Here is a 27,093-nt window from a genome sequence, read left to right on the forward strand (position 1 = left end):
TGTGTATCTGTTTTCAAGCTTTTGTTATATGCATATTTTTATATCATTGTAAATGTTGGTTAATTTTGAAATTAGATATTTTTGGTAATTTGTTGGAATAACATGCAAATGAAGGCTATATCTTTTATGAATACTTAGTTTAGGAGGTCACCTAGCACTAATAAGAATCAAAAAATGACTATTTTCTGGATTCACTAATTTTTGAAGTAGTCATACTAAGGTGGCAATTTTAAGTACTGGTGTATTATTGGTAGTAAAAAATAGTTTTTATCTTTAATGTTAAGTAAAGCTCACAGTTGTTTTGTGCATGACAGCAGCTATATAGAATCCTTCTAGCTCTGTAAATATTAGATTTGACTGTGTTGCTAGGAAACCCAAAATAAAAAGAAATTTAAGTAAGCAGGAAGCATTATGAAAACTAAATTTTGTTTTTATAAACAGTGCAGCTTTGGGTTATGCTCCGTGATTAAAAGATTGGTATAAACTATTTCATATGTACATTTAAAAAAAAGAAACTTCTTACAACGTAGTGATCGTTTCCTGTTTCATTTTTAATTTTCTTCTCGTGTAAAGAGCTTTCACTAGGAGTTGCTTGAAATCTCTGGGAAGGTCTGTTCTGAATTTACTACTTCTGGATTGGTTAAAATCCCTTTTAAGTGTGTGCTTTGTTCTTTGAAAGCTTTGGTCAGTTGAGCAACTTGCTGCTCGTGTTTAAAAAAAAAAAAAAAAGAGCTGAGTAATGCTGGAGCTTTCTCATGTGGCTGATGCAAACCTGGAGAATTTGCATCATCATCTAGCTGGAGTAAGTTGGTGTGACAGGCAGGCGCTTAAATACCAGCCCATGAGGAAGCTGATCTGGTCTGTAGTGATAGGGCGGCAGCAGCAGCCGCAGCAGCAGAAGTAGTCGGGGAGGTGAACGAACCAGAGCACCATGAACGAACACACAGGTGTCTCTGAGGTGTAATTAGATCGCGGAAGGTGAAAATACACCTTAGCTCTTTTACCTGCGAGCACAATATCACTGAGGACGAATCTGAAAGCAAAAAGGAAAGAGATCAGATCGGTCAGTCACCCCAAGAGACACCACAGTTAAAAGTTTGGAATTAAAAAACAATTTTTTTTTCCATTTCCTTTTACCCCACTGCGGGTCACTACCATGGTTAGAAAGCCTGTGGTGTCCACCATCTCCAATGGGGCTTACCTGCAGGGCAGTGTTAATGGGAGGCTGCCTGCCCTGGGCGGCAAGGAGCCACCTGGGCAGGAGAAAGTTGTGCTGAAGAAGAAAATCACTCTGTTGAGAGGAATCTCCATCATCATTGGCACCATCATCGGAGCAGGAATCTTCATCTCTCCTAAGGGCGTGCTCCAGAACACAGGCAGCGTGGGCTTGTCCCTGGTGGTCTGGACGGTCTGTGGGGTTCTGTCACTGTTTGGTGAGTGTTCCTGCTTCTCTGGGGGTGTGTCTGTGGGGTTGAGCACTGTGCTGTCTGGGAGAGCAGAGGGAGATTTCAAAGGAGTGAATGAATGGCAAAGGCTACCCTAGATTTTCTGATTTTAGGGGAGGTATGCGAACTATCTAAGCACACTGTCCACTGTTGGCAGAATGCTGAGTTCCCTGAAATTGCATCCTAAGTCTATGCTCTCTTTTCCTGACCAAGGCGCTCTATGTTCTGACTTTTCCCTTTGGCATTGAATGTTGATGCTAACTTTGATGACCCAGTAAAATACAGGTGAACTTTCTGTACCCGGCACTTGTGCTCAGTGAAGGTATGTTTGGGGTGTCTTGGCAGCTGGCAAGCTGAATGAAACACCTGTGAAGTGAAACCCAGTTTGGCTTGTTTAGACACAGAACTGAGTGCTCAGCAGAAGTTTTACTGACTTTTTATTGGCAAAACAAATGGATGGCAGTCTTTTCCCTTTTAATTTTTTTAACTTCATGTGCTTGTCAGTTCCTAGTCTGCTTTCAAAAGTCCTTGAATGTGGATCGAAGTGTGATGGCACATAATTCAGCTCCTTTTGTAACGGATTATTGCAAGGGTGTGAGCATTTTTCACATTTTTTTGTACTTTTCATCTCTCCCCAGTACCCATAACTTTTTGCAATATAAATTGTAAAATTGGAATTGGGTATTATTGCTGTTTGCCCAGCTCTGTTTTCTTCGTTTACAGTTCACTTGGTCTTCGGAGACACAGGTTATTGGTCCACCTATCTGCAGAGTTAGTCTCAACAGAATTGGTAGAACTGGTGGAAGAAATGTGATTATTAACTTTTTTTCAAAACCTAGATCTCTTTTATTGATGTGATAATTAATAATAAAGAGGTAATAAATGTCCCCTCATGAGGTGGGCATATGACTGGCATGCTTCTTGGGTTAGCTGTAAAGGTGTTAAAAACTGGTGAATGGTCAAGAAAATTAGATTGTATTTATACTATGGGGAAAATGTCTAAGATATATTTGCTCTTCTCTGGCAAATAGTGCTTTTTTATTCCAAAAGATACTGCTCTTTAAAGGTTTTAACTCTTTGTCCTAACTCTCTAGGACCAAGCACTACTAACTCTTGGTCCTACATGGACTAACCTGTTTATTCTGAAGGTCTTGGCAATGTTTTCATGCATTTGTTTGAATATTTATCTAGAGAACTCAAATTTTCATGATTAGGAAGAAAGTATTTTAAACAAAACTTGTTGAAATAAAAACCTAATATAGAAATATCAACAGAGGAATTATCTTCAGGTGTTTACAAAGGGTTTATGGTATTCATATTTTGTGGCATATACATTTATAGACAAAGAGAAACCTAATTATTGATCTTCTTAAATGATTTTGTGTACCCTCAGCCTTTAATCTTCTCCAACACTTGGTATATTCAGAATAAATCATTGTCTAATAGGAGAAACCATAGCCAGGTTCCTGGATTTTGTATCCTGTGTGCATGCAGCTCCCACTATGTGATTCCATTTTTGTATACTATAAAAGGCTATTCAGATATGATAAAATGGGTGGCTCTGAGCCTTAACTAGTTAAAGTGATGTTGACTTGTACTAAGAAAATATGCTTCTGCATAAGTGTGTCATCTCAAGTGATTAAAAATAAACTAATGAGACTAGCTAAGTTTACACTTGAGTTGGTATTCTTTGATTACTAATCACAGGGAATATGCTTCTATACGAATCTATTTATCGATGTTTGCATTACATTGGTCACTTGAGCTCCTAGAAACTTTTGACAGGAGTGCCTTCCTAACAGAAAGCAAAGCAAAATATAAGGGAAAAAATTCGTTGTCTTAAAACTCTGGAACTAAGAGTATAGAATGTGTATATTGTGTTTACAATTTCGTTTAAAGCCAGGTTTAATACATGGGTTCTTACATCCTATTTTGAACTGTTTTCATCTGACTAATATGGTTATGGAGCTTGAGACCTTCAAATGAAAATTTCACTTTCCCAGAACTCAATTTAAACCTGGGGCAACCATCCTGGAGTTTAACCAAAGAATACACAAGTCTAGGTATTGAGTCTCTGGAGATAAATTCTGAGGTTCTTAAGACATTTTCCAATAACATTTAATATTGGATGGTTTCCAATAGAGAATGAACTGCAGGTAGTTATAGTTAGTTTTAAATGGACAAACTGTATCAGTGATTCCCAACCATCCATCTGTAGACTAAGTTACTTTAGAATTAGCTGTGCTAATTTTAAAATTATAGATTTTCTTTGATGCCTCTGTCAAAGAGTCTGGCTTCTCTTGATCAGAGAGGAGGTCTGGGGGATGGCCTTAGTGCTTGTATTTTTTATTTTAATTAAAAAATTATTCCCAGGTGACTCTGATACAGTTCTAGTTTGGAAATAGGATAAGCAACACTAAGATTTTGCTGAATATCCAAATTACATTTATGTTGGACAGTTCTACCTGAAGCTCTACTGATTAGTAATAATTTCTCATGCTTTTAGTCTCCAGAGTAGCTCAGGCAGAAATTATGTCTTACATTTGAGTACTTAACAGTATGGGTAGAACTTTTCACATAATGTCAAGATATACTTTTCATTATATATACAATAACTTGCTCACAGTAGTAGGTAAAGCTGTATTTCTTGAGGTGCTTTCTGTGTGTCAGGCCTGTTACTGTCCTTGGCATTCATTTTCATACTTAAACACACAATCCCCTTATTAGGTGAGAATTAAAATCTTTATTTCTCAGAGGATGAAACTGAGGTTTGGAGAGATTACATAATCTGCTCAAGTCTTTGTGAATTTTATTGCTAAATGTTAAAAATTGGTTCATAATTAATTTTATCTCCATGTTCATAAATATGTTAAAGCATCTCTTTTTCAAAGCTTTTATTTCAGTCACCCAGGAATGATACTCTGAAATACATCCATAAGAAACTTTCTCAAAAAGAGAATATCTGAGTCAAATTAATTTTGTTGATAAACAAAATATACGCTATAAATTAAATGAAGCCTTCCAAAACCTTGAGTCCATACTTTTCAGGAGAAGAGAGGAATTTTATTTATTTTGATATGTCACAAAAACATCATTTATTAAAAGGATGCTCAATATAATGAGGTCAATTTGATATAATTCTTTGTCTTGATGTGAAATTATGTTCTTCAAAACTGGATTGTGGATTCAAAATTTTTAATAATACTATATTGTTTTAGAAGTTTGTCTTTACCATTTCAGGTAAAATTACCTTGAACAGAATGAACGAGATTTCAAGCATGAGGAAGTTACAAGGGGACTTTGGAGGTTCTTAGGAATTTGATTAGTATTGTTTATTTTGAAAAAGGGTGTCATTCAAACCAAAGAAGTAGTATCATCTCATGAAATACTGCTGTGTCCATTCTACTGCTGGATGACTTGGTAATATTTTAACTTTGTGCCTTTTTATCATAATTATTTCACAGGAGCCTTGTCCTATGCTGAACTGGGAACTAGTATAAAGAAATCTGGTGGTCATTACACATATATTCTAGAAGTCTTTGGCCCATTACCAGCTTTTGTGCGAGTCTGGGTAGAACTGCTCATTATACGGTAAGAGCCTAGACAGAAAAAAGATTAAGGAAAAATAAACCTATTCATTATCCCATTTTTGAATCACTTTGATTATTTGTAAATAATTGGAAATATGCATGACTATGTGGTAAATATGTCTCCTTCAGGACATAAAATCTGGGATGAAATACCTTTCTCAATTAATGTTTTTAGTGCCATTTTGCCACTGGCAGTAGTTTTCTAACCATGCCAAACTTTCAAAGCATCTGCTTGTTGTTAATATTCAACTATTCTCTAAGTCATTTTCAGGAAAGATGCTGACCTAAAAGAATGTGAATTGTCAAAATCTACCATGATAAATCAGACCTTTTGTTTGATTATAAATTGTAATTTGACAAAATTAAATGTTCTCCTAGGAACTGGGGTTTTCCTTCTTGTAGATCACACCATTAAGCCATCTTCAGTTTACTCAGTTTTCGTGACTAGGAAACTTCTGTTCCTAGCAACTTAGTATGTCATCAAGTTTTATATTCCACCAAAAAAAAAAAAACAAAACAAAACAAACACACACACTTGTCACAATGACTCATATCCTCACGTTAAACAAATCAGTGAACTACAGTTGCGAAAAGCTTTTTGATTATATTGTTGTAAGAATGCATTCCCCTTCCTGATTGCCGTGGTTTAAAATCAAACCAAATAATGCTAAGTCACTCTGAATAGCAAATTTCCTCCAATTTTGTGGGAAACTTATGATGTCACGTGAGAACTTCAGATTATCCTTAAAGCAAACTGCTTCCATGAAATGTGACTAGCACATTCTGACAGCAGAATTTAACAGAAATAATTAAAGAAACTTGTTCTTACTGTAAACTTATCAGACTTACACAGCTGAAAGCTCCTGTGAGCTCTTATCCTATCATTTAGAGCTAAGTGGTAAATGCAGAGCTAATAAGTATTGACTTAACACTAATCTTGATTTTTATAGTCCTAGGAGTCTCTTTTGTAGCAAAGAGCTTAGAATAGTATTTACATCTTTGTTAAGTCTGTTTTCATTTTAAGCAATTTTGCATTATTTAAAACTTATTATTATGAAATAATGATAAAGAAGTATTTTGTTCTTTTTCTGAACTCTGGGATTTGCCTGGGAGGTGCCTTCCACTCTTTTCTGATAATATGAAGATTACTCTTCAAAGGTCAACTTAAGTTCTCTCTTTTCCACAGTTAATTTCCTGTTCACCCTAGTTTATAGTATTTCTTTCCTCTCTTAATTCTTCTGAAAAAAAAAAAAAAAAATGCAGTCTCTGCTTCTCATTTGACATTGAACATGCTGGCTTATATTCTTACTGAATATTTTAGGAATCTGTGCTCTGTTTTCCTGTTAAAACTGCAAGCATTTCAAGCATATAAAACCAGGTCTCTCACTTTTTGTAACTCTTATACTACTTATTGTCATATATTAAATGCAACTGATTGTCGTATATTAAATTCTTTTTGAATAGCAGTTGAAAAATTTAGTAAATATTCAATCTTTCAGTAAGTTATATTGGGTTGGCCAAAATGTTCATTCAGGTTTTTCCATTAAGATGGCATGAAAAATCCCTAACAGATTTTTTTTGCCAACCCTAATAGTTTGAATAAAATATACTCAGTAGTTAAATAAGTACAATACTTATTTAGAGTGGTGGCCTGTCAGAATAGTGGGCTTTGGGGCCTGATACAGCTGAGCTGCCCTCTCCAGCCATGTACTGGCTAATTGTGTTGGTTAGCCATACTTTGGTTAACTGCTCAGCATTACGATGGTCTTGATCATTCCATTTGCACTAGTAGCACCAACACAGTGCTCATTCATTCATCTATTCATTCCGCAGACTATGCTACTGAATGGTGTATGGCAAGTTAAAAAGATTAAAGTGAAGTGAGCCTCAGTTCTTATTCTCAAGTAGCTTATAATCATATTACCTTAGACAGCTACTTCATTGGGTATGTGTTTATGGAAGCAATTACCTATATATTTTCTAGACGCTTTTGTAATGGATTCATATGTTTCTTTGTAATTTGGACTCACATTACTCAGTTGCTCTCTCAGAGTAATGAATGACTTGAGGGGTGACAAAGTACCTGAGTAATATAACATTCCTCTTCCATTGAAAGGACCCATGGTACCTAAATATTTACTATTAAAATTGTATTTCAGATTAAGTCACTTTTGTCAGAAATAATCTGTAACAAATCTTAAAAAGAAATCGTACATCGGGGTCATTTGAATTCATGCATTCACCATGCATTCATTAGTTTTCTGTTGTGTGACAGACACTTTACCATACACTGAGGATGAAATAGTGATTGATAAGCACACAGTCATACTCATGAAGCTCACGGTCAAGTGAGGGAAACAATTATCAATCAAGACATCGTGTAGGAGAATAAAAAGTTGCTACTGTGATACACACGTGAAAGGGGAGCTATGAAGTTCCATAAGAGAGTATACTCTGGGAGATCTAACGCAATTAGAGGACTGAAGAAGCTTCCTTGGGAAAAAGATTGAACTAAGACCTGAGGTATAAGAAACTGTCAGTGAGTTTCAGGGGTTCTAGGCAAATGGTATCCATATCCTTCTAGTGGGAGGAAGCACACTGAAGAGGAAGGGAAAGTTTTGACCAGATGGAGCCTTGTATTGAAGGATTTTTGCGGATTCTGACTGTGTTTTGAAAGCACTAAAATGACATTATTAGATTTTAATTTACACATCAGAAATTTATAAATGATGGATAATTAGAAAAATGTCTTGTTGTGGTCAGGAGGAGATTGTCTTGGAAAAAAAAAATCAAGAAATCTCACTACTGCACATCCACACTGAGGATATCATAATTGAAAAAGACACAGGCACCCCAGTATTTATCACAGCACTGTTTACGATAGCCAGGATATGGAAGCAACCTAGATGTCTATTGACAGGTGAATGGGTAAAGAAGATGTGGTACATATATACAATGGAATGTTGCTCAGCTGTAAAACAACACATGTGAGTCAGTGCTAGAGAGGTGGATGAACCTAGAGCCTGCTATACACAGTGAAGTCAGAAAGAGAAAAACAAATAGCATCTATTCACGCATATGAACGGAATCTAGGAAGATGGTACTGATAAACCTATTTGCAGGGTAGCAGTGGAGATGCAGACCTAAAGGTCAGACTTATGGACATGGGGGAGGAGGAGAGTGGGGTGATTTGAGAGAGTAGCCTTGAAACATATACATTACCACAGATAAAACAGATAGCCAGTGGGACTTTTCTATATGATGCAAGGAGGTCAAATCTGGTACTCTGTATCAACCTAGGGGAGTTGGGATTGGGTGGGAGCTGGGAGGGAGGTTCAAGAAGAAGGGGACATATGTATGCCTATTGATGCATGGCAGAAACCAACACAATATTGTAAAGCGGTTATCCTCCAATTAAAAATAAATAAATCTATCTTGGTTTCTAATACCAGTAGGTTAGGGTTGGAATACATAATGGTGGTTGGTTTCCTGACAATCTAGGTGTTAGACCTGGAGGTTGAGTAACCATGAGATGGAAGATAAACTAAAATGGAAGACTTGGCATGGGAAATTTAATAATTCCATTGACTTGCCTGTGTATCTAACAAACATGCATTCATATGCAGTATATTTAAACTGGAAAGGCCCGTGTCATTTTCTAACAGAAAATTGAAAGGCTAAAATAGAATCATTTGCTACCTGTTTTATTATATACCTGAACTTATTTCATTTTCTTATTCATGTTTTCTCTATTTATAAAATTACAAGACTAATTTTGTTTCTCAACACATACTTTTCACCTAAATATTTCTATGGAATTAAGAATAATCACTTGGCTTTTCGAGGTTTTTCTGTTTGGAAAAATCTAGACTATTACAATGTCAAGCATGTAAGCATATATTTGCAATGAACATTTATTAATACTAATTTTTAAAAGTTGAGTTTTGTGTTCCTTTTCTGAACCCATTAGACTGTGCTGTTAACTCATCCCTACTCTGCTGGAGTTTAATTGTTGACTTACTGAGAAAGGAGACTACTTCTTGTATGGCCCAGCCCTACTGGATCTCAAGTAATAAACTAGATTTTTAAGCAAAAAGTTAAATATGGGAGGGAAGAAGAAAAAGTGACAGCACTCAGCCTTGTTCCTAAGTAGATGTGAAGTTTAAAAACTAGCTACCAAAGTTGCAGACAGTATTTCATTTGGAATATCTGTGATTACCTAATCAAATATAGGCTAAAAACTCAACCTTCAGAAAACTAAGATCATGGCATCCAGTCCCATCACTTCTTGGCAAATAGATGGGGAAACGAAACAGTGACAGACTTTATTTTTCTGGGCTCCAAAATCACTGCATATGGTGACTGCAGCCATGAAATTAAAAACGCTTGCTCCTTGGAAGGAAAGCTATGACAAACCTAGACAGCATATTAAAAAGCAGAGACATTACTTTGTCAACAAAGGTCCATCATGTCAAAGCTGTGGTTTTTCCAGTAGTCATGTATAGATGTGAGAGTTGGACTATAAGGAAAGATGAGTGCCAAAGAATTGATGCTTTTGAACTGTGGTGTTGGAGTAGACTCTTGAGAGTTCCTTGGACTGCAAGGAGATCCAAGTCTATCCTAAAGGAAATCAGTCCTGAATATTCATTGGAAGGACATGCTGAAGCTGAAACGCCAATACTTTGGCCACCTGATGTAAAAAACCTGGGAAAGATTGATAAAGGGAGGAGAAGGGGATGATAGAGGGAGGAGAAGGGGACGACAGAGTATGAGATGGTTGGATGGCATCACTGATGCGATGGACGTGAGTTTGAGGAGGCTCCAGGAGTTGGTGATGGACAGGGAAGCCTGGCGTGCTGCAGTCTGTGGGGTCACAAAGAGTCAGACATGGCTGAGTGACTGAACTGAATCAAATATAGAGTTCTGAAAAATCATAGACTTCTCTATTTAATATGTTCCGTATGCTGAGTAACAGTACCTCAAGGTAGAAAAAGTTAGTGAAAGTGCTATTTTTTTTTTCCTGTGGTTAACCTAAATATGCATTTCTTCTAGCCCTGCAGCCACTGCTGTGATATCTCTGGCATTTGGACGCTATATTCTGGAACCATTTTTTATTCACTGTGAAATTCCTGAACTTGCGATCAAGCTCATTACAGCTGTGGGCATAAGTGAGTATCATAGGTATAAATATGAAAAAGAAAACAGTCCCTACAAAAGTTATTGGAGACAAAATTTGTGGAGACTTTTTGCATGGTGGTACTATTCCTCACTTGGTGGTGTTCTTGCTTACAACTGCTTGCCAGATTTGTGTTGGAAAATAAAGAAAAGAATAAGGGTTTGGAGTGATGCCTGATATAACATTATAAGCCTATTTTGTATTGGGTCAATAGATGTGATGGCTAATCTTTTAAAACAGGCAAACAAAACCACCTTGTTAGTAAAATAGTAACTTGATTGTGCCTAACCCAATTTTTAAATGGGTGTTCTGAATTATAAAATATCCTTCCGTAGCAAAAACATGTAGAAGTATAAGGCACTTACCCTCATGGAATGGTGTGTGTGTGTTGGGTGTATATGTTGTGTTCATGAATTTTCTAGTGTTACCACCTGCCACTCTGTGTTCGGATTTTAGCTGTCCGTTGATAGTCACTAGACTCTTCTTCCAACGTTTGATTATTAGTGGCATTTCTCAACAGAGAAGGCAATGGCAACCCACTCCAGTACTCTTGCCTGGAAAATCCCATGGACGGTGGAGCCTGGTAGGCTGCAGTCCATGGGGTCACTGAGAGTCGGACACGACTGAGCGTCTTCACTTTCACTTTTCACTTCCGTACATTGGAGAAAGAAATGGTAACCCACTCCAGTGTTCTTGCCTGGAGAACCCCAGGGACGGGGGAGCCTGGTGGGCTACCATCTATGGGGTTTCACAGAGTCGGACACGACTGAAGCGACTTAGCAGCAGCAGCAGCAGCAGCATTTCTCAAATAGGAGTTTTCTTTATCATTTCCAAATTAGGAAGTTGCTCATTTTCATCATTGGGCACAGATATTAGAACTTTAAAAAAAAACAGGAAGTAAAAAAAGAGGAACATGCGCAACATGAAGTAAGTGATGTGAGGCTCAATATGACTCCAACTTCCTGTTGTAAGAGAAAGGTGAGCATTTCACAGTAGAGAGCTGAGTGATTAGTAGGAAAGAGTGAGGGGTTACACATGAAACATCTCTAGTACTGGCTCCATATTGCTGCACTTAAGTAGGTTCTTCCTGGATTCCCCCCTTAATTCATGAAATGTAATAATTGTTATGTGGAATATTTGAGGGAAGACCAAGAAAAATACTTGAATGATATATGTCTAAGTTCTGGAGTGGTAATGGTGTTCTCGATTGATCTTACCCTTTACACACACTACGGCTGTGAGACTTGGGGTCAAGTCACTTCTTCTTTCTGCACCTCAGTGTTCTTATTTATAAATCATGCCCAGTCTCATAAGGTGTCTTTGAAGATTAAATGATATTAAAAGGGTGTATATAAAGTGTTTTGAGTAATGATAGAAAAGTTTAAAGAGTGAAATTACAAATGGTAGCTTTTTATACTCTTGTGGGAACACATCTCATCAAGTTCCATAACCAGGGCCTTAACTAACTGCTGTGTTTCCAGCCCTTCACATAGCCCCTAGTATGTTGTTTGTGCTCAACAAATAATTGTTCATGACTGATTTTAATGAGAATAGATATGAGCATTCTTCTCTAGTAGAGAAGCTAATGGAATGCCTAGGTGTTAAAGAATTACACATCTTCACGTTTCTCAAGCAGCAGGAAATGGAGGTAAATGAAATAGATTTTGTTCAGATCTAACACCATGAAGTTTTAATTTTTTGAACCATTTTAGCATTGTGGTTATAGCTCAGGCTCTGGAGGGAAACAACCTGGAATTGAAATTTAGAGTCGGGATTTTCAGTTATGTGATTTGGGACTAAATATTAAATCTCATGAAGCATCAGCTTTATTTATTGGTAAATTACCTGTGAGACGATAATTTATCTTGAATGGCTCTGGAAGGATGAAGTTAGATTTTTAAGACTTTAGCAGAGTGCCTTGCCCATAGAAAGTTCTTGATAAATCTAATGTTCCACTTAGGGACTGGATCAGTAGCCACTGTTGTACTCATTTCATTCTTGTTTCTCAACTGACTGAGGCAGAATCATATCACAATTATTATATTTGAAAAGAGAAACACAGGGGTAGCATTTTGAGAGCTCTATAAATTGCCAATCAGAGGTTACTGATTAAAAGCTGCAACAGCAAACTTTCATTATATATTATGTAAACATTTACAAATCCACAGCTTGGATTGAGAAGACCTTGTAATGAATTAGATAATGACAACACATTACCATTTTGGTAAATCTAGATAGCTCTTTTATTTGTCCCAATTCTGTTAAACATTTTAAAGGGAAAACTGTATTTTAGAGGAGTAAATAGAAACTGTTCAAATCAAAAATTTAAAGCAATTATAGGTAAGAATGATTAAATACGTTGCAGTTTACAAAAGCTGCAGTATAGTTTGGTGATGGTGTAACTAACAAAGAGCCTGAGTAAATCTTGGGTGAACTTAGTCATGTTCTTCCATTTTTACCATTAGTTATAACATTACTTTACAGATTTTGATGCAAGCTTGAGTTTCTGAGGAAATTTGTTCCTAGGATCAGAAGCACTGAAAGATGAAACTAGATATTCTTGCAACTCGGTGGCAGGTGATATAAATCAATGGCCTAATTGGGAAAGTCAAACTGTCTTTGAGAACTTAGCTTTAAAGCAACAGCAGGTGGAGATGGAGATAGAAAAGGAGACATTTACCTGGGGGCAAATCTCACGTTCTGAATGGTTCAAAGCGAGGAGAGAGATGATTTTCTGCCTGCTGGGGGTGAAAGGTTAGTGAGATGTAGAAAACAGAGTTTAATTGCATGAATTGCTTCCCTGTGTTCTCCTACAGGGATGGAAGCAATCTGTGGTAGTTTGAATTCTCTAGTTCAAGTGTAGAAGAAGAACAAACTTGAAGGATATTGTTATGGTCAAATCATAGAAGAAAAGGAATTTCAGGGTTTGTGAAATGTTAACTGATCACTTGAGAAGTGAGAGTAGGGTGGAAGTGTGGCATTGCTAAATACTAATTACCCCTTTGGGGCTTCCCTGGTGGCTCAAACCGTAAAGCATCTGCCTGCAGTGCGAGAGACCTGGGTTCGATCCCTGGGTTGGGAAGATCCCGTAGAAAAGGAAATGTGCTCTTGCCTGGAAAATCCCATGAATGAAGGAGACTGGTTGGGTTTACTCCTCTGCTCTTTTGAAAGTATTCAACTTCATTTCTCTCAAATTAATAAAGGTGAAAAGTTTTGGAGTACTTCCCTGGTGTTCCAGTGGTTAAGACTTCTGTCTTCCAGTGCAGAGCATGCCGGTTCGATCCTTTGCGTGGTACTAGATCCCACATGCCTAGCAACCAAAAAACTGAAACACGAAACAGAAGCAATATCGTAACAAATTCAGTAAAGACTTTACAAATGGTCCACATTAAAAAAAAAAAAAGTCTTTAAAGAAAAAAGGGTTTTGCTTACTCTAAGTCTTGTCCATTCTGGCAAGCATGTCAGGCATGTGGAAGTTGAGTAGGGAAATCTTATATATTCACATTTGTCTTCTCTCCTCTAGCCCAGTGTCCCTAGGTAAAGGGCCATTGCTCCCTTTACTTTCTATGGAACTTCATGAATTTTCACTCTCCTCGAAGCTTCAATAAACACTGAAGTATGTTCAAGAGTTAAAATGACATTTAGTTTTCGGTTCTGGTCTCCTGAAACCAGACCCAGTTTAAGTATACACTTGAGTGGCAGAATAGTCTAATAAAAGTTCCTTATGTCAGATGTGGGCTCTTATCTCAGACACATCCCTAACAACCTCCCTGAGTCTCAGTTTTCTTATTTAATTTACATAGGTGAATAAAGAGCATTAGCTTCTTCTGACAACCTGTGGGAATAATTGGAGAAAGTAAACAAAATAACGCTTGTGATTATGATGTGAGAAAGAGAGATAGCCATTTCTATAAATGCATTACTGAATTTTTTCAAACTGTATTCTACTAGCATCATTAAATTACATGAAAGAAAGTCTAGGCTGATTTCTGTGCTAGCTTTTTAAATATTGCACATAAAGTGGCTCTGTTTAAACCCCAGATTGGACTATCTTTACTCCTCTTCTACCATAACTAAATACCAAGACAACCAATTCTTAGGTAGAGATATGTAGTATTGAAATATATAAGGACTTCAAAACAACAATCATTCCCTTCAGAAGGATGAGAAATAAAATGAGGAATCAAAGTGTCTTGAAATCCCAGCCAAAATAAACATGATCCTTAGCCGAGAGGAAGAGCATCAGATGTTTGAGAGAACTAGTGAAATCATATGTGTCTTTTGACCTGCTTCTTCATTGTTACCTGTGAACTGCTGGTAAAATTGTGGACTCTGGAGTCAGCTTACTTGGCTTCAATCTTATCTTCACCTTTACCTCTGTGTGTTCACATGGACAAGTTAAGTAATATCCAGGTTCTCAGCTGTTCATCTGAAAAATAATGCTGATGATGGTAACCAAGTCATAGAGATATGAGGATTAAATAATATTCATGTAAGGTCTTTGCACAATATGTGTCATATAATAGTGTACATTTATTTAATGCTTACCATTTTTATTCCCAATAGTGAAATCCTAGATATAGCCTCTCTCCTTCAAAAAGGTGTTTATTGTTACATAGCTTCTCTGCAATGAATCCGTCCAGGAAACAAATGCTAACAGAAAAATGGAGGCAACCCAGGCAGCTGCTACAAAGAACAGTGGAACAATTCACTTCAGCTCACCATGATGCATCCGTACAGTGTCCATATATTTTATCAGCTTAGCACAAAGCAGCCAGAATCCAGGAAGAACCTGAACCTGGGGAGAAAAAAGAAAAAAACAATATATCCAGACTTAGTAACCTCACTCTGCAAAACAAAAGACAAACTTGAATTACTGAAGTACAGAAAGAAATGCTTGCTAGTCCTTAAATCACTGTATCAGTTTTTAACACTCCCCTAAACATCCTTTTCAAACATAGCTCCCTTCCCTATGTATTTCTGATTGCCAGAGTTTATACCTATAACTTTCATTGCTCCATTTTAGTTCTTAGGAACCGACCAGCACCATTAATAAGTAAATACAAGCTATATGTCTCTCTATTTTCATTTTGGTAACATTTAAGGTCAGCAAAAAAAAAAAAAAAAAAAAAAGATCAAATCAATACAGGTAATTTTTAATGCATGAAATTAGCAATTATTATTCAAAGGAAGTAAAGCTAGGATGAAAGCTTGCTCAGATTTATCTAATGATTACAGTGTAAATAGATAATGTATAAAAACCAGAGTAGATACTATTTGTTTCAGAAACTTTGAAAGCTCTTAGCATCTAGTGAATCCCAAATCCCTTTTCAACACTGTTGGATAAGCAACATACATGGACTTAGACGTCTCTGTAAAGACACACGAGGAAACAGCAGTTCTCGCCACCTGAGGACCTCCACAGTGCCTTGGTGCTGGCTGCCTCGTTGCTTGTTAAGCTGTATCCCTTCAGGGTCATAGAGGTGAGTCTCAGCCGGAATTTGGCATATGGAGTAATGAGGGCAATGTCTGGATGCTCAGATAAAGCAGGGTTTTGAGAAACCTTTTGAGAGAAATCAGGCTTAACCAGAATTTTGATTTCAGCTGCCTGAGAGGAAAGCAATGTGAGATTATCAATTCATAACATTTGTTTGATTTTTGTCTTCCATTTTTCTAAGAAAACTTAACAAAATATAAAATTCTCAGCACTCACTTTTGTTGTCTATTTCAATAGGCATTGAATTCTAACACTCTTTATGAAAGTAACAAACCTTTCCTCTTCCCAAATACATAGAGGTTCTAATATGAGAATGCCTCTCTTTTCCCTCCCCCTTCCCCTCCTTTTCCTTCCTTCCTCCCTCCCTCTATTCCTTTTTTTCTTCTTCCTTCCTCCTCTTTTCCCTTCCTCTCTTTAGAATAGCCCTTTTCTACTGTGGAGTACTCTCAGAAATGGTGTTTGGGTTTTTAGGAGCTCTGCTTAAAAGAAAACAGTGCTCTTTTGTGTTGGTGGGAACATGAGTCCAATTATTTTCAGACCAATGCTGAATCTCCTTAGCTAAGAAAACAATCCCTTTCATATGATGATTCATTTATCACAGAGCCATTTGCATAGAAAAAGGACAAGAATCACTGGTTGATGATGATGAGTGCAGAGTTGCATTAAATTATTTTCAGTATATAAGTGCTTTTTACAGGGGCGAGAAAAATCATTTTACTTTTTATCTTTCTGATAAAATAATGCACTTGGCAATTAACAGTGGACCTGTCTAGTTCTTCATGTTTCCAGCTTCAAACACAGGAAGAATATTTCTCTCAGCCTATCATATAGCTTATTCAGGGCTTCAGCCTCTCCAATCATTCTCATCATTTCTCCTTTGAAACATTTCTTCATCAGTAACCCCCTATTTTAACTTTGTATGGTTCCTTACTCTTCCCATCTTTGAGCTTTTTTCAAAGATGAAAATTTCTTCTTTTGATTTTTTTACTTAATGCTTCATGTTCATTATAAGAATCATTAAAAATTGTAGAAAAATAAACTTTTAAACTTAAAACTTATTCCATATTCTATCATCTATAGATACCTTCTCTTAATGTTTTGGTAAATAGTCCTTCAGAATTTTTCCTTTCCTTTCTTTCTATGTTTGTAGCTTTGACTTCTACCTATCTTCCTATATGTCAATGTAGCATCTATTTGTCTCTCTCTAATTTTCTGTATTGGTCAGTAACATGTCATGAACCATCTTTTATGTAATAAATATTTAACTGTGTCATGATTTTAAATGGCTGCGTAGTAACCCCTTTAAAAGACATACCTGAATCAGCCTACGTTTAGAAGGCTAGATTATTTAAAATATTTTTGCTATTGTATATTATGTGTTGAAAATATTTGTACCAATTCTTAAATTCTGAAATGAGCTAGTGATTGTATCAGGCAACTGGAACTATGAAGATCACTCATTAGTGTACATATGGAAAGCTTCCTATTGCAACCTGAATTGTAAGAATTCTGTTTTTTTTTTTTAATCCCCCAAGAAGTATTTTCATTCATTTTTGTCATTTGTTTAGGGAAAATACACCTTTTAAAAATAAAGTTTGTAGCTAATAACTACAAATGTCAGGTATGAAGTGGCTTACTTGTTGGGAGTGGGGAGGAGAGGGTGAGTAACACCAAGTGTGAGTTTTAGAAAGAGTATAAAATTGAAATCTGCTGTCTAGAATAACTCAGTCGTTCTAGAATAGTATAGGAGGCAGGGCCTGAAAGTACCACCATTTATTTCATGCCTTTTTGGCTGAAGGTATTATAGATTTTGTTTTAAAAACTGAGGATCCAGCACATTCATTTATTCAACAAACCTGTGCTAATGATCTTCCTGGGCCATGGATGAAGCTGGATACTAGCAAGACAGAGATGAATGATGTTTGTTCTGTTCTCAAGATTCTCATGGTCCACAGTCCAGGGTGAGTGGCTAGTTGCTGAGGACATTGTAGATAGCATCACCAAGAAAGAGAAATTCTGCTGGCTTCAGACGTCGTGTGCATCCTACTCTGGAAACACTTTTGGATTTATCATTCAAAACATTTTTTCAAGTTCCAAAACATATCTTGGAAACCTGTACATTTAGGGTAGGTTGAAAGTCACTCCTTACTATGCTGATTGGAAAGTGGAGAGAAAATGCAAAAAGTGCTGGCTAAGGCTAATTCTGAAAGTAGAATAAAGTCCCAGCCCACTTTTCCACACATTGTCCTTTCTTGAGTGTGATCCCAACTCTGTCCCTTCTTTAATGTGATCCCAAGTTGGCAGGTGCGGACATTGAGGGAGGAAAAGAGCTGTCCACTGTGTCAGGCTAGAGTCACATTCAGCAATCTGCACGTGATGACCTCAGGATTTGCTTAGAAGATATTTTTATATGATTGTTGGGGCACCACAATCCTTGTTCACTCTTGTTGACATATACAAGCAATCAAACCGTGGTCTCCTGCATTGCAGGTGGATTCTTTACCAACTGAGCTATCAGGGAAGCCCATACAAAGAACAATTGCTATTTTCTTTGGGAAACAGAAACTTTTTACTGTCCGCACATTTTATCCAGTTTCTCAAACTTCAGGGTGCATAAAAATCACCTAGAGATCTGATTGAAATGCATGTTTGTAGTCCTTAGGTCTGGAGTGGCATATGAGAGTGTGCATTTCTAAACTGCTTCCAGGTAATGAATGGCAATACTACTGGTTCACGGTTGGCACTTTGAGTAGCCAGGACCTAAGACGTCTTCACATATACCAATGAGGATTCACCTTTTGTAACGTCATCTGTTTGTTTGCAGCTGTGGTGATGGTCCTAAATAGCATGAGTGTCAGTTGGAGTGCCCGGATCCAGATTTTCCTAACCTTTTGCAAGCTTACAGCAATTCTGATAATTATAGTCCCTGGAGTGATGCAGCTAATTAAAGGTATGGACTGAAAAGTAAATGTTTTTTAAAATACGTATCTGCTTTTGGTCTCTTCTAACACTGACTTCCACTTGTACTAGCAGAATCCCTTAATTAGTCTCTCTGCTCATGGAACTTAGACTCTATACTGTCATCTAATTGATTTGAAAGCCTGTAACATTGCGGGGTGAGGCGGTATTTACAGCTGATTGGCAACAAGAGGATTAAGCCTGGGCCAAGCAGGAAAATAAGGCATCAGTGAATTTTCTCTTGGTCTAAATTGTTTGTAGTGAAAACACAAAGTGGAAAAAAAATAAGCTGCTAGTTTTAACTACAGATAAATGTGTCTTCTTATTTTTACTTCAAAGTAGTTCAAGGATATATTAAACATTAGAGAGAGAAAAAGATATCTGGAAAATAATGAAAAATGATAAAATATTGTTTTACTTTTTTGTAATTATTCCTTTTACCTTGAGAATGGAATTTTGAGAGGAAAGTCAGATATGGAAATAGCATTCATAAAAAAATGCTATCTGACAATAAAAATAGTTGTAAAAATGTATTTTATTGTTACATTATTTTAATGTAAAATCTGCATTTCTATAGAAATGTAACACCATTTTCTGGGAGTATTTGCCTTTTTAGAGTTGAGATGGTTGAGAGTGATGTCATTTAGAGTTTCAATTGTTCTAGGTAAGAAGACACAGGCAATTGCTTGGATTCAGGGGAAATTATTGGATGAGAAGGAGGTATAGTGAGTTATTTAACTAACAATGGGCACAGATGTAGGAAATAAGTTAGGAAGTAAGAAGAAATGATAAAGGAGTGATGTGTAGCTTAGTATTTCATGTTCACATTGATGTTGTCTGTTCCAAGAAAAGGAGTTTATAGAGAAATTTGATGAAGTTGCAAGAGAAGGATTACTCAAGGCAAAAGGAAATACCAAAATTAAACAAAAAATCATTGCTGAATGTAGAGGCATTAAATGATAACAAAGGTGGAAAGATTTGTCATTCTATACCTGGGGAAAGGGAACCACTGCTGTCCGTTTAATAAAACCTAGTGGGACATCTTAGAACTCTCCAGGCTAAACGTTTGCATCAAATTCAGCAACCTCAGCCAACTCAAAATAAACACAATGAAGATCTTTAATGCTATAGCTTACACTGAAGGGAAAACAAGAACTCTTCTAATTCATGTTGGTCTCCACAGAGCTGGCCTTCTCATACTTTATCTGATCCATTAGAAATGTAGGGAAAGTAACTTATTTTGTTACTGCTTTCCTTTTCTGGGCTAACTCTATATTTCTGTAAGGAATTTGTTACATTTTTGGAAAGTTCAGAAACTGAGTCATTTTAGATTCCAAAAAATGACATGCAGTCCTTTAAAACAAAGATTATTTTTTTCTTTTCTCCTTTTGATGTAAGACTGTAGTCAGTTTTTACCACTTAGTTATATATGTTGGTGAGGTGAGGTGAGGTGAGGTGTAGTTGCCCGAATGTTACTGTATTGCAAATTCCTTGAGAGCAGAAGTCATGACATATCTTTTAGCTTTTTTTTTTTTTTGACACTTGCAATAGAATGATCCTTTAATATTTATGGTATTATTGCTGAATCAAGCTTGGGTCTGCTTACCCAAGGACCAGCAATGCCAATCTACTGACACCAAATTGTGGTGAAGGAAAGCATAGTGTTTGTTGCAGGGAGTCAAGCAAGGAGAATGGGCACCTTATGTTAAAAAAATCTAAACTCCCTGGTAGCTTTTAGGAAAGACTTTTTAAAGAGAGTTTGAGGGAGAAGGTCACAGGCTACCTGATAACCTCCTGCACAATACTCTGATAGGTTGATGATAAAGGTGAGGTCACAGAGGTCAACATTATCAATCCTTAGGTTCCAGGCAATTTGCAAGCTATGTGGTTGTGGTCATCTTACAATTAGCTTCTTCCTCCTGATACAGGCTTTAATGTCTGGGAAACAACTCAAGGATAGGACTCAGGATGTCAGCTGTAGCCCTAAGGAACAACTGGTGATAGTGGTTTTAGTTGCTAAGTCGTGTCCAACTCTTAAGACCCGGTGGACTATAGCCTGCCAGGCTCCTCTGTCTGTGGGATTCTCCAGGCAAGAATACTGGAGTGGGTTGCCATTTCCTTCTCCAGGGGATCTTCCTGACCCAGGGATCAAACCTGGGTCTCCTGCATTGCAGGCAGATTCTTTACCAACTGAGCTACGAGGGAAGCCCAAGGAATAATTAAGGAACTTTAATTTTGCTTTATAGCTAAACTATTACTCTTTTATCTTTCTTGACTGCTTTCCTTTGTTTCTGCATTTTCTCACTTCTCTAATTAAAATTGCTCTTTGGAACTCAGGGAAGCCTAGGAGGCTAAAACTTCTACAAACACGCGGCAGGGGACAGGGCAGTGGTCTGTCCCCATTTTCATTATCAGTGCTTAATGTGACCAGGTTTCCTTATATATCTCACTTAGCAGAGAAATGCGGAGAAGGCAATGGCACCCCACTCCAGTACTCTTGCCTGGAAAATCCCATGGATGGAGAAGCCTGATAGGCTGCAGTCCATGGGGTCGCTGAGGGTTGGACACAACTGAGCGACTTTACTTTGACTTTTCACTTTCGTGCATTGGAGAAGGAAATGGCAACCCACTCCAGTGTTCTTGCCTGGAGAATCCCAGAGACAGGGGAGCCTGGTGGGCTGCCGTCTATGGGGTTACACAGAGTCAGACACGACTGAAGTGACTTAGCAGCAGCAGCAGCAGCAGAGAGATAACCTGGGAATTTTCCCACATTTAAAGTAAGTTAAATATTTTGGAGATTATTCATAGCAGGTATATTTGCTCTATTACTATAAAACAGTGATATTTCTTTGTCTCTAACTTATCACATATGTTTCACATTAATACAAAACTTCAAGAGGAGAAAATTTTTACTTACCCAGATTGTACATTTATTTTGATCTAATGAGATTCAGAAAATAATTGTATGTTCTATATTCTCTTATGAGGATTTGTTAAACTTTCCTTTGAATCTAATAACTTTCATCTTCTTGAGATCTCTGTTATGCAGCCAAATACTCCTGAAATTTGGAAACAACTCTCTTTCATAACACTTTGTCCTCAGGATTAAGTCTTTACAAAGTTTTGTATCTTTTATTGATTATTCAGTATTGCACTTTTAGCAATATTGTCCCATAAGGCCTAGGAGACCACAGATCATGATAAAGCAATATACAGTAGATGTTTTTAATCTGGGTTCCAAGATTTATGTTTTTCTTCTATGAGGACACAGAGATGTTTTAGTAAAACAGATATTTCTCAATTGACAGTGTCATTTTAAAAAATGAGATATATTTAGGAATTGGATGTTTTGAGAGAGTCATTTAGTGGATAACACAATATTCTCCATTTTTGGCCTCAAACACTATAATGATATATATGTTGTTGTCTGGAAACTGCAAACAAAAACTGAGATTTAAGTGTGGAGAGCGTTTTATGTACACCATCTATCTTCCACCCCCTCTTTTATTTACTTATGTTATGGCCAATTTTGAAGTAGTCATAGTTCCCATTTAGATAATCTCATTTGCTATTTTCTTTGGGAAACAGAAACTCATTATGCTTTACTTTGAATATTGACTGACTAAATCTGAATTCCTATTTTTTAATTATCCAAAAGATGTAGAAGAAAAGTCCCATCACAAAGAATAGAAAACTGTGATGCATAAAAGCACTCAGTCTACATGTTGACGCAACAATGTGTTTAAACCTGTTTAAAGTTCAATATGGTTTCTTTTCCATGCTTCTAGAAGCAAACAGTGCTGTTCTCTAGGTAAGCGTCCACAGACCTTCTCTGTAAACGGGCAGATAGTAAATGTTTTCAACTTTGTGTGCCATGGGATCTCTGCAACAATTATCAACCCTATTGTTGGAGAGTGAAATTAGCCATAGACTGATGGTATCATGGCATCCGGTCCCATCACTTCATGGCAAGTAGATGGGGAAACAGTGGAAACAGAGGCTAATTAATTTTTCTGGGCTCTAAAATCACTGTGGATGGTGACTGCAGACATGAAATTAAAAGACGCTTGCTCCTTGGGAGGAAAGTTGTGACCAATCTAGACAGCATATTCAAAAGCAGAGACATTACTTTGCCAACAAAAGTCTATCTAGTTAAGGCTATGATTTTTCCAGTGGTCATGTATGGATGTGAGAGTTGGACTATATAGAAAGCTGAGTGCAGAAGAATTGATCTTTTGAACTGTGGTGTTGGAGAAGACTCTTGAGAGTCCCTTGGACTGCAGAGATCCAACCTGTCCATTCTAAAAGAGTTCAGTCCTGGGTGTTCATTGGAAGGACTGATGTTGAAGCTGAAACTCCAGTACTTTGGACACCTGATGTGAAGAGCTGACTGATTTGAAAAGACCCTGATGCTGGGAAAGATTGAGGGCAGCAGGAGAAGGGGATGACAGGATGAGATGGTTGGATGGCATCACCGACATAATGGACATGGGTTTGGGTGAACTCTGGGAGTTGGTGATGGACAGGGAGGCTTGGCATGCTGCGGTTCATGGGGTCTCAAAGAGTTGGACACGACTAAGCAACTGAACTGAGCTGAACTGATGGTATCTAGATAAATAAGTAAGCCTAACTGTGCTCCAATAAGTTTTCCTTTATAAAACAAGCTTGGAAGTGTCAAGCAGATTTGTTTCACAGCATTTTGCAACCCCTGTTGGTATCTAATGAACTATAGGGAGAAAGCAAAAAAAGTAAGTTAAATGATGTGAGAAGGTGGTTCTGGGGTTTCATGCCACCTCCTCATTGAAGATAGACCTTTGAATAATTCTTCCCAAGCACTGTATTATCATCACTGTTGAGAATTATATTACACTCCTAAACACTATAATTTACAGGTGATCCTTTAGTATTCTTTCATGGTGAAACTCTGTTAAGAGTAGAGGCATGCTAAAGCAAGGGACTCTTTTTGAAATGTTGTTTTCTTCTTTGCCATGATTTTATTAAAATAAATGTGAAGTAGTATTTGGCTACATGATGAAAAAAGCTGAATCACTGGAAAAGACTCTGATGCTGGGAAAGACTGAAGGCAAAAGGAAAAGGGGGCAGCAGAGGATGAGATGGTTAGATAGTACCACTGACTCAGTGGACATGAATCTGAGCAAACTCAGGGATATAGTGAAGGACAGAGGAGCCACATGCTGCAGTCCATGGGACTGTAGAAAGTCAGACATGACTTAGTGACTGAATAACAGCAACAAAAGCTTCTTCTTAAATGGTATTTTATGATTACATGGTTTAAAACAATTGCCTATTTGTCTTTACAGTAACAGATGTGACAACTAATCACAAAAATAAAAAAAAATAAAATAAATGTGAAGTAGTGTTAGTGGCAATCAGCATATGTTTGGGATTCCTTCTCTATAATGGATGCAGCATTAATAGATAAAGTTGGAAATGAGCAGAGAGTAAGAAATCTAGACCTGAAACTGTATGGTTCATCCCCAAGCCCCCTTCTCCCCCTTTTCATGTTTACAGTTAAAGAATGAATAATAACCAGCTGTTTGAAAAGTCCTTAATCTTTCTATTCATATTTCAGGGCAAACACAGTATTTTAAAGATGCCTTTTCAGGAAGAGATGCAAGTATTATGCGATTGCCATTGGCGTTTTATTATGGAATGTATGCGTATGCTGGCTGGTAAGTTGATATCACTATCAACTGGTGATTTGGATAATTCATTAATTCCTTCAAGTACTTCAAGTGCCAAGTGAGGTGCTAGGTAATTGTGAACAGCCATAATTCAACATGATATGCTGTCCTTGAAGAGAGGAAGGTAATGTGGCTCCCTTCACCAGCCCAGTCACTGTGTATACAACTTAACACAAACATCACTGAGATTTCCAGTCAAGGCAGGTACTAGATTTAACCTGATAATGTAAATTTAACATGATAATGTGAAAAATAAACAAATGCTGGGTCTTGAGAACCAATACAAGTCATTTATAAGTATGGATCAGTAAAGGCATAATAGTGCCAAAAGCCATTAAAGAAGAGTGCTTTGTCAAAACGTCTTCCAAGCTGAAGCTCCAAGGTCCACGCAAATAGTGATTAGCTGATTTTTTTTTTCCACCTTCCTATGAGGAAGAAAGAATTCAGATATAGAAATGAGTAACCTGTTCCCAGGAGGTAAAATGGTACTCTAAAGGCAAGAAGGAGTAAATGGGATAGCGAAATCAGATGTACTAGGTAATCTGCTACATTTTAAAGGACTTTACAAATTCCTTAAAATTTCCTCAACATTTGAAAACAAAAAATGCAGAAAAGATGAATAAAACCACAGTGCCATAGCTACATTTCCGTGGATCCGTGTCAAAATGTGATGACATTTTGGTTGAAGCATTAAAGCTTTGTATTTATGTCTTGCTTTGTTTAGGAACTTGAATAACAATATCCATGGTTATGAGTAGGAATTTTTTCTAATTAAATTTTATTGATCTAGTAAGATTCAGTTGAGGTGATTATTGCAAGAAATGCCACTAGAAATGCCATTATTTAAACATCAAAATGATTGTAGTAAAATTAAATTTCAGTTTTGAAGTAATTAGTAGCAATATTTCTTTTAAAAAATAAGTTATGGAGTTAATTGTACAGTTGCAGTGAGAATGTTCTATGAGCCTAAAAAAGCAACAAACTACACTAGCTTAAAATTATGTAAATGCATCTCAAATACAAACACAGTTTCTTTTTGTTTCTTCAGTTTTTAGGATCTTACTCTCTAACTAATGCATGGAATATCAAAATATATTTTTCAATAAATGAAATTTTTACCCTATTAATCTCACTGAATTGTGGAAATTCAGAGCACTAGAGGAGGATTAGGAAAGTAAAGGAACTAAAAATTTTAGCATGGCATCTGAAGCATAATGTTTGAAGTTCTTAGAAAATTGTAGCTCTGAAGAGTCTAGCATAAAATATTTGTGTACTTTTGGAATATTTTGATAGCCATTGTGTATGTGTGTTAGTCTTAGTATTTTTGAAGTCTTTTAATTTTTGTCCAAAGCACAATGTGGTGCTGAGCAAGAAAAAAAATGAAAAAAGGAGTTGTGCTCCCACAGGGTTAGCAGTGGAATCATCTATTCTATGGCTATTCAGCCTGATCAGAGCTCCAGCGCCCTGGGGCAGCGGCCAAGCCCTGGGAGGGTCACCAGGAGGGGCCAGAGCAAGTTGGGGAGGTGACAAAAGCTTTCAGTTAGAGCCAAGTGTTGGGGGCTTGGTAGTATTCAGTCAGGAATGTGGAATGTGGAGATCCTCATGAGGGAGTTTTGATTAATTCTATTGAATGAAGTTTCTTTTGCCTGTGAGTGCCATGCATCTGTTCCCACGGAATCTTAAAATATTCTTCTACCCAACTCACTCCCCTGCTACAAGGGCTGAATACTCAAGTCACCTGCTTTATGGAGAGCAAACCTTCACTTCTGTAAGCTTTTGAGGGCTGCTAGCTTTCTCCAAGTATAAAGAGTCTTTTCATTTTGAATTATCTTATTATCTTAATCTTTAGTTTTGTTGATACTAAACCCAAAATGTTACTCTTATTAGAAAGATTTTAAAAAGACAGTTTTGGTGGTATAAACAAGAGTCCAGAGAACTTAAAAAGGAGGTGGAAGACAGGAAGCTTTTATGGGGTGAAGAGTAAGGAACAAAGAAAAGAAAAATGGAAAATGAATGTAAAACAGGGAAATAAATATAGAACCCAGGGTTGGCTTGGAGATTAGTGGCTCCATCTTAGACATAGAAATTTATTTCAATACTCTGTTTACAGGGCAAATGGGGTTTACATGAACCTTTGTTTATATTATACTTTTCCTCATAGAATCCTCAGGTCCATGTCCTATTTTAAAGAACAGGAAACTTGCTTTTCTTATATTCTAGAGGGTTCAGTCATAAGACATTAAGGCCAGGATTTTAAATGAATGTCATCTGATAAAAGTGATTTATATATGGGGCAGATAAGTAATTGTATATTTCCAATAGCTGTTCAGCTACCTGAATGCTGCTTTGCAGGTAGGTAGAAATAACCTGCTTGTTAATATGTGGCCATTTGTCTTAGAAAAAGGGAGCTGTGTTTAGAAGAAATAGTCTGCTGGTTTGGAATTCCAGAGGAAAAAGTTAATATCTGGATATAAATCGAACAAGATGGAAACTAAAAGAGTGCCCAAAGCGGGGGTTATGTAGTCACTTTCCAAATATGATCCTGCCTCTCTGACCTTTCTTTGTCTTTCATGATGGAATTAAAAGACTGTGTTGTGGAATTATAAGTGGGGCACCGTAAATGAGCCTCCACTCCCTGTGCTCCTGCCCTGACAATGTTTGATGCAAAAATAAAAGTGTAGGGGGCATTGCAAATAAGGAGACAGAAGCAGTCATTGTCCTC

The 27,093-nt window shown here is 37.0% G+C and overlaps 1 protein-coding gene across 1 annotated transcript in view; it reads left to right on the top strand.

The window, feature by feature from the left end:
- Positions 1-1,156: 1,156 nt before the first annotated feature.
- SLC7A11 (solute carrier family 7 member 11) overlaps positions 1,157-27,093 on the top strand; it is an 83,406-nt gene continuing 57,469 nt past the window's right edge. Inside the window, exons 1-5 of the mRNA XM_052655077.1 lie at positions 1,157-1,433; positions 4,910-5,036; positions 10,088-10,203; positions 18,533-18,658; positions 24,260-24,359. Coding sequence (XP_052511037.1) covers positions 1,157-1,433; positions 4,910-5,036; positions 10,088-10,203; positions 18,533-18,658; positions 24,260-24,359 — 746 coding nt within the window. The remainder of the gene's footprint in view (positions 1,434-4,909; positions 5,037-10,087; positions 10,204-18,532; positions 18,659-24,259; positions 24,360-27,093) is intronic.

The sequence above is a fragment of the Budorcas taxicolor genome, chromosome 17 (assembly GCF_023091745.1).
Source record: "Budorcas taxicolor isolate Tak-1 chromosome 17, Takin1.1, whole genome shotgun sequence".
NCBI classification, from domain to species: domain Eukaryota; kingdom Metazoa; phylum Chordata; class Mammalia; order Artiodactyla; family Bovidae; genus Budorcas; species Budorcas taxicolor.